Raw genomic sequence first — 12481 nt, 5'->3', positions numbered from 1 at the left:
GGGTGTGGTCTGTTTTCATATTTCCTCATTTGAAGCCATCAAGAATTTAAAAAGATTTATTACAAAAGATTGGTTAATGAAAACATGTACACATGTACAGTGGGTGCAAAATAACACTCTTAGTTAATACATGGAAGTCAACAAAAACAAATGATTCTGTTATAAATACTATTAATAAATAGTACATCCAACAATGATACAGTGCCCAGGACAGCTAGAGTGTTCTATACTGACAGACTACACATTTATAATTCATTTATACATTTTAAGTTATTGACAGCTCAGTTAAGTTGTTTTAAGACAGTATTACAGTTTTAATATTGTCCATCTCACATCTTCTGATGTGATCCATTATTCATACCACTCATGAGCAAACTTTGTTGCTGCCTTTTGCTTCTTCCCCAAGTGAGGCTGGAACAGTTTGCTAATAGTGTTGAAGCCTTTTGTGTGCTCTCTGTATTCTTCATCGTCACTTTTCTCCTTGTGCTTGCTCTGTTCCAGTCCTCCCAGAAGTGCTCTGATCTCAGCTGACACACCATCGCCCAGGTAGTGGAAGGCCTTCTTGCCGTCATTATCTCTTTCATTAGCATTGGCTCCATAACCTTGCACAAGCAAAATCAAAACCTCAGTGTGGCCGTGTATGGCTGCGATATGCAAAGGTGTGTATCCCCCATGTGCTTTGCTGTTAATGTTAATGTAAGTGCCTCTGTTCCTGCAGATACCTATGAGCTTGTGTATCATGTTACTGTTGCCCTCCTTGGCGGCCCAGTGTAGTGCAGTGAAACCTGACATGAAGTCTTTCTTCTGTGCTAAACGAGTGTCCAGCAACAACAAAGCACAGACTTGTCCCCACTGCCCAGCCGCACACTTTACCAACCACTCATGAGCCATTGGCTCCAAAGGTACAGACTCCGAGTACTTGATATCATCTGTCTGTCTTGTGGTCTTGTTTTGGGGCCCCGCCTGGGGAAAGCCTGGGGGTTGCTTGTCCTCTGTTTGCCTGGTGATCCCACACTGTGTGCCACTTAATAATGCATCCTTACAAGCTGCAAAGGTAGAACTGAGAGTTGGCACCGGTGCTGTAGAAACTTTACTTTCCTGCGTAGTTGGTTTGTCTGAGGTTCGATGCTGATTCACCTGGGAATGTAAACCATCCTGTGGTTCTGGTGCGGGGTCTCTCGGTGGGGATTTTACCGCTATGACAGCAAACACAGCCCCAGATCTCCGCGTTCTGCTCGTTTGATCTCCGGAGATATTCAGGACTTTGACAGTGGTTGTATCCGCACTACTAAGGCTTTTAGATAACGCCCTGCTGTTCTGCATGTTTCCCACAGGCATCTGTGTAACATCGCCGTAATATTTGCTACTCATGATTGGTGGATAGCATTCAGTGTTTTCCATGTCTGAATAAATCCTGCCGGCTGTGTCGGCTTGATGGGGAGATGTGTACGAAAGACTCGCATGCTGGCTTGAGAAACTGTCATCCATTTGCGTTTTCTGCGAGCCATCATGTGCAAAATCTTTCACAAAGTCTTGATACCTTTTCTTCACAACTACAAACTTCACCTCGTTGATCTGTTTGACCACAGCGACGCTGTTCACCAACTTCTTGAAAAGGTCCCTGTTGTGCTGCTTTTCCGCGGGATCACTGCAGTTGATTTGACCCATGAAACTGTTCAGCAGCTCCGAGTTCTTCACTTTGCCTCCGCGCTCCAGTAGAAAAGACAATATGGATTCTTGGGTCAAAGTCATTTTGTCCTGCCGGGACAAAAGCATGTAAGGATGTAACAGACAGGAATTCTGAGGAATAATCTCCTCGGTGTCCGAGCGCCCCTCTCTCCCTGTCTGTTGTCCTCCAACCTGCCGCTTCCCATTTAAAATGCAGGCAAGAGGAGGGGGGCCGTGCAGACTGACGGGCTGTCTCATGGTTGTCTCATGATCATCATCAAACCTCTATATTTGTAACCCGTATTTAGGCTACCCACATCTAGAGATAAAAAGGACCATAGTCTACAAAAACTGCATGGCTGTTAGTCTATAGCTTGTTTTTAGTTTAACACCAGGACTTGTGTTTTTATGATGCATACATCTATAATAACACTAGTTTTACTTCTTTATAATTTTGTAGTAATGTTTAACTAAAGCTGTAGTTAAAACATTACTACAGTTAAAACCTAGGTTTAGGGTCCGTCCAATAAGCAATATTATATTATATATGCATACATTTTTAAAAACAGTCATCTTAAATGTTGTGACCAAGCTGAGTAGCCTACTCGTTTACAAGCAGGCTGAAGGCTTAGAAAAATATTTCATTAACATTATTTAAACATATCACAGCAAAACCACGCGTTTCGGTGTAAGCTAAACGAACACATCTGTACTGTGAAGAAGTAGGCTATGAGATAAAGCTGTCATGGAAATGGAAACAGTCAACTAAAGTACAAATACATCAAGATCAAGCTGCTTTGTAGTTAAGTTTCGCTGGTGTCCAACTGAAATGAAATGATTTTGTGAAATTCTGGTGTTCTGGGAATCCAGATGTGTGACAGCCCTGGGACATGCACTATATCTGTTTTGTTGATAAAAGAAGACAAATCTGGTGAAACTGTCGGATAGTAAGCTATTATCCTACTCTAGTGACAGCTTGCCGTTTCCCGAGGCAGCAGCTGCAAACCCGGGGCATGTCCTACTTACCAGAATAATTCCTAACTTAAAAAAAATCCGTGGAGCTTTCACTAAAGTCCTCCCAAAGTAGAGTAAGGCAGCTGTCTAGCTGTTGTAATGTCGCCCTCCAGCACCGAGGGGGTGTTGCCTCTATCTGGCCATATTGAAAGGAGTGCGAGTGTTGTGTGATGTGCAGAGCAGGTCAAGCCGAAGACACATCATTCTTGCGACCATGGCGGCCAACGAGATGGATGTTTCCGCAGTAAGTATGATGATCTACTGTCTGCAACCGCATGCGTCCTCCGACTATAAATAACTAGCTGCGTGCATTCAGGTGCGTGTTAAGAGCGAGGTGATGGCAATGGGAGTGTGGCGACAATGCAGCAACGTTGCTGCGGTGAAGAAGCTTATGACTTTACGAATCGAGATGAAGATGGGTTATCATCTACGTCACTGTTGATTCTATAGGAACGATGCATCGGCGGCCCGTTTTGAAGAACATTCTGTGGTGACATGCAGATAAGCTGCATTTCAGCATCCGAGCACGTCCAGCATGAAACAACACGAAGCCTGTGCATCAACATTTTGCTGTTAACTATGTCAGCATCTCTGACAGGTGTGTGCACGGGTGCTGAATTAACAGCGGGGCAGCAGGCAGTAAAAGACTAAGTTAAGAGGAGTAGCTTCTCCAAGTGTTGCTACTAGCTCCTTCACCAGAGAAAAGTCTGAATATCAGAAAAACGTGTAGCCTGTGATGGTGTGTTAATTTAAAGGCCATAGTACCTTAGGTGTCTGGCATTTAGTCTAATAATACAGGCTGCATTACAAAAGATATATGTATGGAACTGTGTGTTTGTCTAATTGTAAAGGGGGTATGGGTACCAGGGCAGCCAGCAACTTGGATGTCTTCCCATCCTGGTGAAATAACATCTAGATAAAGGGCTCTTTGTGTGTGTGTCTGAGTGTGTGTGAGAAAAGAGAGGGACAGAAACGGATGACTGTTGTATTGAGCACATCCTAGTCCTCATGTTGAGCCTTTTGCAAGATGCCAGTATCCCAGGGTCTGTTTATGGCAGATGAACCAATTCTCAGCTTCTACAGCCAGGGCAAAATACATTATATGTAGTTACACAGCTTTACACATCCTATTGCATTTTCAGTGTTCTATTAATTTACATGGAAAATCCAGACAGCCTGGTAGTTGGCAAATCTTTTTATAGGTCTGACTGTTGAGTGTGTTAAGATAAAGAGAAAGATTACCTCATTTACAAATACTGATTTTTAAGATTGAAAGGTTGTGGCAGAAAGTCACCTCTCAATTTCAAAGACTTTTTGTTGTCATTGTTGTTTCCTCTGACATCTGACCATCCATCCATCCATCAAGTAGCTTCTAATACATCCCTACCTATTTCCAAATACTTCAGAATGAGGATAAGCGAAACCTGGAGCTTGGAGGCCATGTGGGGTTTGACAGTCTTCCAGATCAGCTGGTCAGCAGATCTGTTGCGCACGGATTCTGTTTCAACATCCTCTGTGTAGGTATGTCTGAACAAATGAAGAGTTCGTAATCTGAAGAATTAGCAATGTTATTGAAACATAGGATCATTTTGAATTTGCACTATTCATTCATCATCTCTGTTCACCATGTCATTTATATGTTTTTGTCAGGTGAGACAGGAATAGGAAAATCAACATTAATGAACACACTTTTCAATACAACATTTGAAAATGACGAAGCCAGCCACTATGAGAGTGAGGTACATCTGCGCCCCCAAACATATGATCTGCAGGAGAGCAATGTCAACCTCAAGCTCACCATTGTGCACACTGTTGGGTTTGGAGACCAGATCAACAAAGAAGAAAGGTACTAAGATGTTAATTTTTTTGGTTCAAATGAGTGCTGTCCATGCGGAAAATGAAAAGAGACTGGGTCAAAAATGCAAGAATCAAAAATTCAAATGTTATAGAAAACTTGAAATTTTCAGTGCGGGTTTGATACAGATATTTAAATATGGAAGAGGATTTAGTTCAGACTTTTTTTTCTCAGAATTCTGGCTTTAAACTGAAAATTCCAAATTAGAATTCTGAATTAATTTTAGAATTAGGTTTAAAGTCAGAATTCTAACTTTAATCCCAGAATTCTGATAGTAAAGTCAATAGAAAAGACAATATAAAATTATTTTGCTTATATCAGCACCAGCTATTAATCTTTTCCTTCTCTTGCTCCGATACGTCAGCCACCACACTTACACAGTTCTGAAAGTGAGAAAGAGATACTTCCTGTTGCTGGCATGTGAATCAGAAGGGAAAAGAGAAAATAAGGGAATGACTGGTAGAACGGATGTAATTTAAATAGTCATTTGAGTGTGTCAACAGCAGGGAGTATAAAAACCAGTGATTCTTGGCTGCAGTTGCAGAGTTTATCACCAGGATACTTGCATGACTGACAGACAGCGAAAGAAGGCAATGTAAAGCTTAATGTTTATACATGTAAAGGTAAACTAATGATGGTGATTGTGTAATGTGTATCTCCTTATTTTCTGTGCAGCTATAAACCCATTCTTGAGTACATTGATGCCCAGTTTGGAAAGTACCTTGAAGAGGAGCTAAAAATAAAGCGGTCCCTGTTTAATTTACACGACACAAGGATCCACATCTGCCTGTATTTCATCGCTCCCAACGGACACTCCCTGAAGTCTCTGGATCTAGTTACAATGAAGAAACTGGACAGCAAGGTGACAGGAGAATTTGGTGCTGTGTGCTTCAGCGGTTGCTGTTGCATGTTTCTCAGTCTGTCACTTATATTAGGCTTTTCCATGCAGGTGAACATCATCCCTGTTATTGCAAAGGCAGACACAGTATCCAAGATTGAGCTGGACAAGTTGAAGATTAAGATTATGAGTGAGCTGGTCAGCAATGGAGTGCAGATATATCAGTTCCCTACAGAAGACGAGGCTGTCGCAGAGATCAACTCCTCTATGAATGTGAGTTCTGTGTATAGTCTAATACATGTACCCTATGTGTTTCAAACTAGTTGTTATAATAAGAAGGAGTAATGATTTTGTCTGACTCAGTCGGTTCAGGACACAAATGTTAACACAGAGACTCACTTTCTGCACTAATAAATTCACTAAATTCAGTTTGAATAACATGCCACCATTTTATGATTGATATTGCAGGAAAGGTAGGAAATTGAGTAGACAGCAGCACAATATAAGAATGTGATCCAAGAGTAAATATCACAGCAGTGGTCTGCCTTTTAACTATACCGTAACAGTATCAGTACTCTGTGTTACAGTCTCATCTTCCTTTTGCTGTGGTGGGAAGTGTAGAAGATGTTAAAGTAGGAAATAAGATGATGAAAGCAAGACTGTATCCCTGGGGATCAGTACAAGGTGAGTCCGCTGAAATGATTTGACAAGAATCATAAAATTCTCCCAGACAGTACAGGTGTTTATTCACATGCCTGCTGTCAAATTGTTATTAGTTTTTTGGTTTTGCTATAAACATAATATTCTGTTTCTCAATTTTTATGAGTACATAGTGGTTATTGAAGATTTCAGTAAGTGCTTGTGGCTAAATGACCACACTTCTCTTTTTTTTAGTGGAGAATGAAAACCATTGTGATTTTGTGAAGCTGAGGGAAATGCTACTGCGTGTCAACATGGAGGATCTTCGGGAGCAAACACATGCTCGACATTATGAGCTGTACCGTCGCTGCAAGCTGGAAGAGATGGGCTTCAAGGACACAAACCCGGACACCCACTCGTTCAGGTGAAATTAGGGATAGCGGTGATGTAATGCATCTTGGCAATTAGGGATGCACCCGACTAAGGATTTTGTCAATTGACTGTCTATCAGCTGTATTTGGCTATTCGTTCTTTTTTTTTCTTTATATATAAAAAAATAAAATAAATTCCCCCCCACTTTGGGGCGGTCTTTCCTTCCTTCCTTCAAACTCAGGTCCTCTACCAGAGGCCTGGGAGCTTGAGCCCAGTATCTTAGCTGTTCCTAGCACTGCACTCTTCTGGACAGACATTTCAGATGTTGTTCCTGGGATCTGTTGGAGCCACTCTCCCAGTTTGGGGGGGTCACAGCCCCCAATGTTCCTATTACCATGGGGACCACTTGTGCCTTCACCTTCCACATCTTTTCTAGCTCTTCTTTCAGCCCTTGGTATTTCTCAAGCTTCTCGTGTTCTTTCTTCCTGATGTTGCTTGGGATTGCTACATCTATCACTACGGCACAGATGTTTCTGTACACTATGCCAGCCACTTGGTTATGGCGTTCCATGTATGCCCTGCCTGCTAGCATCTTGCACCCCGCTGTTATGTGCTGGATTGTCTCAGGGGCATCTTTGCACAGCCTGCACCTGGGGTCCTGTCTGGTATGGTAGACCCCTGTCTCGATTGATCTTATACTTAGAGCATGTTCTTGTGCTGCCAGGATTAGTGCCTCTGTGCTGTCTTTCAGTCCAACTTTGACCAGCCACTGGTAGGATTTTTCGATATCAGCCACTTCTTCTATCTGACGGTGGTACATACCGTGCAGAGGTTTGCTCTTCCATGAGGGTTCCTGCTCTTCCTTCCCTTATTCTTCTGGTTTCTGCTGCCTGAGGTATTTTGACCACATTAATATCGGCATTTAAATGGATATGATGTAGTATTTAAAATTGCGACCTATTTAAACTGACAATATATAATGTCAGGCTGCCATATGGATTTGTCTGAAGAATGAGACAGGCAGCACACTTGTATTTCTGTTAAGACAATGCTATTATAGGCTGTTTTTCTTCTGAGACATGGTTATAGTCTAGTTTACCAACATGTTCGAGCGTCTCCTCTCAGTCAACCACAGTGCACTGCATGTTGTTACTGTGGGTTTGATGTGTGCCAGCTTGCACTGCGAAATGAAACATTTTCTATAAAAATTATAGGATTGCAATAGAACAAAGGCATCACTCTGTTATTCTAAACTTGACTAAGCTTGACTACAGCTGTAGTATATATAGCATAGAGCCTCAAATTCCCTTGCTGTACACTCGGACAATTTGTATATAGTTCACTAATCATAACTCATCTCAACATTTAAAATGTAGAATTGTTTCTGTACATAAGCATCATTATCAGAAAAATACTTCACCTCCTTTAAAATGGTTTGAACAAATTCTGCTAGATCATTTGGGAGATTCCAGGCTGCATAGCTTCATACATAAATTTCCTCTATATATAATTGTATGTCCAACAAGATGTCGTGTTGGTATTTTTTCATAGATATCCTTTATACTCTTGACACTGGAAACTATCTGGGCACAAGGCATTATGGGACATCAGAATAGGGTGAATGCAAAAAATATGTGTTTAAAATGTATTGCATAATGAGTAGAAAATATTTTTGATGTTACCTAATGACTTCATTTAGCAATTTAGACTTATGTTAATCTTCGGTCTATCTAGGTCATATTGTTGTGATGCATTGATGCCCACCTAGTAAACATTTATGTTACAACTAAACTAAGTATGAACTTATGACCAGAGGCATCTGACTGAGCCTGGCATTGCTTTTACCCTGACCTTCAGCCTCCAGGAAACATATGAAGCCAAGAGGAAGGAGTTCCTTTCGGAGCTGCAGCGTAAAGAGGAAGAAATGAGACAGATGTTTGTCAACAAAGTGAAGGAGACAGAAGCAGAGCTGAAAGAAAAGGAAAAAGAGGTGAGGATTTACATCATCATAAAATAACTCCTCATTGCGAATAAGCCATATTTGGTTTGTCTCACACTGTGACACATCATCATTATCTCTAGCTTCATGAGAGGTTTGAGCAGCTCAAGCGGATGCACCAGGAAGAAAAGAAGAATTTGGAGGAGAAAAGACGAGAGCTAGAGGAGGAGATGAATGCCTTCAATAGGAGAAAGGTTGCAGCTGAGACACTGATGGGACAGGCACTCCAAGGCTCCTCACAGCAGCCCTTCAAGAAGGACAAGGACAAGAAGAAGTAAGTCTGCTTTTCTGTATGCATTTCATGTATGCTGTTGCTCAAGCGGGTTCTTCCGTATACCATGGCTGTCCGAGCAAGCGTTCATTCCACTAAATCGTATTAATGCTAAAATCTCTCAAGCTACTCAAGGATAATTGGTTAAATGTCACACATACAGTATATTCACAGGCCAGTTCTCTAAGCCAGTATATATGGACTTGATTGGACAGAAGAGGGGAGGCGTACACTGATTAATGAGATAGTGTTATCGTCCCAGAAGCCATGTTGGCTCTGAAACTGTTACAGGGACAGATTGAGACTGACGCTGTGTGTTCAGACACAGCAGGAAGGGTCACAGATTGCCTGACACATCCTGACTGCTTTGTCTCTGCAGGCTGACCTGCCAGACTGTATCTAAGGCAGGGGCACTTCTGTTTACATTCGACTGATCTCACTGACGCTTGTGCAACACAGATGATACTGAGACATCCCATGTAGAACCGTAACAATTTTTGTAGGTAGAAGCATTATATGTCAGGTTTGATCATGCGTGCTCAAAACTTGCATACACAATTTGAACCTCGAAATTACAGTACCTTTGAAAATCCACAATCACAAAACTGTCTTATTAAACAGTAAAATGTAATAAAATATGAATAAATGAAAACCTGGTTCCTCTAAAGTGTTCAATATAATGAGAGATTTGTGTGGCTTTAACAGCTCTAACAGTGAATAAATTAACGGTAACAAAGGAATTATGCCATTGTAATTAGCCAGTATTTTCAGGTGTTGTCAATTCTGGCTTATAGGTTTTGTCTTAGTTGCAACTTTAAATTTTTTTTCTCACATTACTGGCATTCATGTTTTGTCCATCTGAACCTCGTGTCTTTTAGGGCAGAGTATCCTCACTCTGTATTGATAGTGATGGGATGGATTCATTTTTCTGGTTTCAGTAGACAAAGTGCAGGTGTGTTTTCCAGCATTCAACTAAAAACAAGGCTCAGGTCTCCATTAATGTTCATGTAAGCTCTCACTCTTAATAAAAATGTCTAGTGGCAGTGCAGGACCCCTCTCCCTCTGTAGATGGCATCCGTGACAGAAAAAGCCAATATAATGTATTGCAACCCTTTTTGGTGCTACAGTCGTGGTTGGGTAGCCGTGCTCCCAGCATGCTGTTAGTGTTGTGTGTCTTCTTTGTACAACATGGCATTAAAATAGTTTAAAGTCTGTGTGATCAAATTGAGAAGCATCTATACAAATTCACTTTTAATCTTATTTTAGTCCACCTCTGAATGCAGCCTGTCTCTTTGGAGACATTGATTTCCATATGTGTATATCTGAATTATATGTTAAATATCAAAAACTGGAGTTGGGCTCCTAACCTGACCTCAGCCTAAAACATTTGGAAAGGGAAATTGCTTCAAGTTGCAACCAAACACTGTTGCATTCCCATTTCATTCATTCATTCTTTTGATTTCTACCATACAGCAGATCCTGCATTTTTACTTTTTTCCCATATTTTGTCTTATTTCTTTTCCCCTTTCAGTTGATTTATGGATTAAACATCCAGGGAAACCAGGACTGTGTCTACCATCAGTATGGACAAAAGAGAATGATCACATTTGACATTACTCAGTGACGCAGTGACTGTGCAAGTATGTGAGCCTGATTAATGCGTTGGCTATCAGCCACTCTCTACTTATGGATCAAAAAGGCAGCTTTGCTGAGAGTATTTAATACTGACTCTGTTAGACACACAATAACACATCCAGGGGCTGTTTTCATAACATGTTGCTTCTGTTATTTCCTATTCTTTCTATATGTGTCAACTCCTGTTGTAAATTTAAGTTTGTTTCTCAGTGAGACACTGTTAGGACTTAATGGAAAGAGGAGACTGTTATTGACTGAACTGAAGTGATGATTCAATGTAACATTATGTAATAACACGGAGTGAGCATTTGTGTTTTCATACATGCAAGCATTTACAAATTGAGTAGGCTCCAGCAGGGTTTTTAATACAGAGTCTCTAAAATTGTATAAAAATTATATTTTTATTGCTGGTAGCTGGAGGTAAGATTATTTTGTTGTCCAACCACCATTCTATGCAAAGTTATAATGCAAATAATTATTTACAACGAGTCTGGAAATGAGAAAATACCTTAATTTACATTCAAATAAATAATGACAGTGGAAAACCAAATAGAGCTTTGGTTCATCTGTCGGTCAGCCAAACCCATTCCTGTTCAGTTCTCTCAGTTCTCTGGGACTTCTCCTCAAATCCATCATTTGTATGATTGAAAGCATCTCATATTTCACCTGTTGTCATCATTATTTTGTTTATTAAGAGCGGTGTTTCTGTGAAAGCGCTCATTCAAGTTTCAGTTTTGATTTTGCTACAGTCAGTGGCAGCAAAAAAAGATAATAAAATGCTTATTAAACATTATTACTTGAACTAAATATTATTAATATGTATCTCGTTGAGGCTTGTCTAATGCCCTTGATGAATATGTAGGGTTGATGGTTCAGATAAATGACATGCTTTTTTATTTTTTGCTTTTCCTTTTCATAGCTTCTTTAGTCTTCCATCTGCGTGTTCCTTAACCTCAGGAAGGAATTTGAATTAGAAGACTTTCTACCACATCAAAAGATTACAGACTAACAATCAAGTGTATTATTTTTACAATGTGAATTAACAGTTTTATAGAAATTCATTTAATGCTACTGGAAGTTAGTCAGTCTGAAGTCTTCCATGTCTACTAAATGCTCCTCTAAGTTTTTATGCAGCACTCTGTATAGCATGGGCTCTGCATGGCTCCTAACCTTCATTCCTAAAAGTATAAAATAATCTTCATTGCCAGATTTTCTGTTTCTGCACTTAATATGCTAATTTCCTTTATCTGTCATATTACACTTGTAATTTTTGATGACAGTACTCACAGTGAAATATATATTATTAAAGTGACATGATATTGCTGTTAAAGGATGTATGGATTATACATTATATTGTGATTTATAAGCACTTTAAATCATATATTATCATTAATCATTATAAAAGGTGTACCGTTGTACTTACATGTCAGCCCCTATGTTGTATCTAAAATAGGCCTGTGTACTGATAATTATTTCACAGTTTTAAACTGGAAAAACTATATATGTTGTTGGATGTATGTAAATTCAGGATTCAATCTCTTGATGTCAGTAGATCTATATAATGGGTCTGTGTGGGCCTTCTTATAGATTTGTATATCCTGATGTAATAAAAAGTTGCTTTATTGATAACGTGTCCTGTTCTCTCCATAATTAGCCTGTTTTATTTTTAGACAGATAAATCTTAAGACGTGATAGATCGAGTTAAGTGCTGATCTCACCAGGTTCCTGTTCCTTCCAGATTGTTCCAGAAATCTGACAATTACGTCCAATTTAAAGGGGAAGTTGGACGTTGGAATTATACGTAGTTAGTGAAAACAATATGATTTTTTTTTTACAAATCATGAGCAATTTTCTGGAAAATCTGTTAAAGACTACTGTTTTCCCTCTCTCCTGCAATGTTTTACACTTTTCTTGGCCCCTATTATTGAATGCAGTACTCATGAAAAAGCTTAACTGTTTCGATTGATGTTGAGTCCATTGTGCTATTTATTGTTGATTCAAAATATTTTAATAAGGATAAGTATCATATGATTTTATTGGCAAAATAATAAGAGAAGACGCAATTTTTGACCATGTCCCGCCTCTTTACCTACGATTGGTCTTGCAGTATGCAAAGGGCGGGACTTAGTTGTGAATGGTTGAAAATATATCCAATTGAAACTCAGAACCAGGTATATTATTCGTCGATGA

General features: G+C 39.8%; 2 protein-coding genes across 4 annotated transcripts; one reads left to right on the top strand and one right to left on the bottom strand.

Moving 5' to 3' along the window:
• Positions 1–351: 351 nt before the first annotated feature.
• On the bottom strand, positions 352–2767 carry sowahab (sosondowah ankyrin repeat domain family member Ab). Its single transcript, XM_020619285.1, has 2 exons — positions 2695–2767; positions 352–1758 (listed from the first exon to the last, which is right to left on the bottom strand). The coding sequence occupies exon 2, from the start codon at positions 1750–1752 to the stop codon at positions 352–354; it is 1401 nt and encodes a 466-aa protein (XP_020474941.1). The 5' UTR covers positions 1753–1758; positions 2695–2767.
• Positions 807–12416, top strand: LOC109971154 (septin-8-A-like). Of its 3 annotated transcripts, none has more exons than XM_020619240.1 (10): positions 807–902; positions 4089–4203; positions 4333–4528; positions 5213–5399; positions 5487–5648; positions 5963–6059; positions 6270–6438; positions 8244–8376; positions 8469–8659; positions 11211–12141. In XM_020619240.1, the coding sequence occupies exons 3-10, from the start codon at positions 4362–4364 to the stop codon at positions 11263–11265; spliced, it is 1161 nt and encodes a 386-aa protein (XP_020474896.1). In that variant the 5' UTR covers positions 807–902; positions 4089–4203; positions 4333–4361; the 3' UTR covers positions 11266–12141. The 3 variants fall into 3 exon arrangements, with proteins under 3 accessions (XP_020474896.1, XP_020474895.1, XP_020474894.1); XM_020619239.1 differs by lacking the exon at positions 807–902 and adding an exon at positions 2799–2926 and having other exon boundaries at positions 10188–12416; XM_020619238.1 differs by lacking the exon at positions 807–902 and adding an exon at positions 2799–2926 and having other exon boundaries at positions 11211–12138.
• The last annotated feature ends 65 nt before the right edge of the window (positions 12417–12481 follow it).

This window comes from Monopterus albus, unplaced genomic scaffold (assembly GCF_001952655.1).
Source record: "Monopterus albus unplaced genomic scaffold, M_albus_1.0 scaffold217.1, whole genome shotgun sequence".
Classification (NCBI taxonomy): domain Eukaryota; kingdom Metazoa; phylum Chordata; class Actinopteri; order Synbranchiformes; family Synbranchidae; genus Monopterus; species Monopterus albus.
Note: the sequence above shows the minus strand (reverse complement) of the source record. Positions and strands in the feature narration are given on the sequence as shown.

Excerpts from the sequence above, each read along its gene's own strand:
- LOC109971154 (XM_020619238.1), top strand. The coding sequence starts at position 2,897 with ATGGCGGCCAACGAGATGGATGTTTCCGCA. Across the intron at positions 5,400-5,486 it reads TGAAGAAACTGGACAGCAAG|GTGAACATCATCCCTGTTAT; the intron begins GTGACAGGAGAA and ends TTTTCCATGCAG. Across the intron at positions 8,377-8,468 it reads TGAAAGAAAAGGAAAAAGAG|CTTCATGAGAGGTTTGAGCA; the intron begins GTGAGGATTTAC and ends CATTATCTCTAG.
- sowahab (XM_020619285.1), bottom strand. The coding sequence starts at position 1,752 with ATGACTTTGACCCAAGAATCCATATTGTCTTTTCTACTGGAGCGCGGA.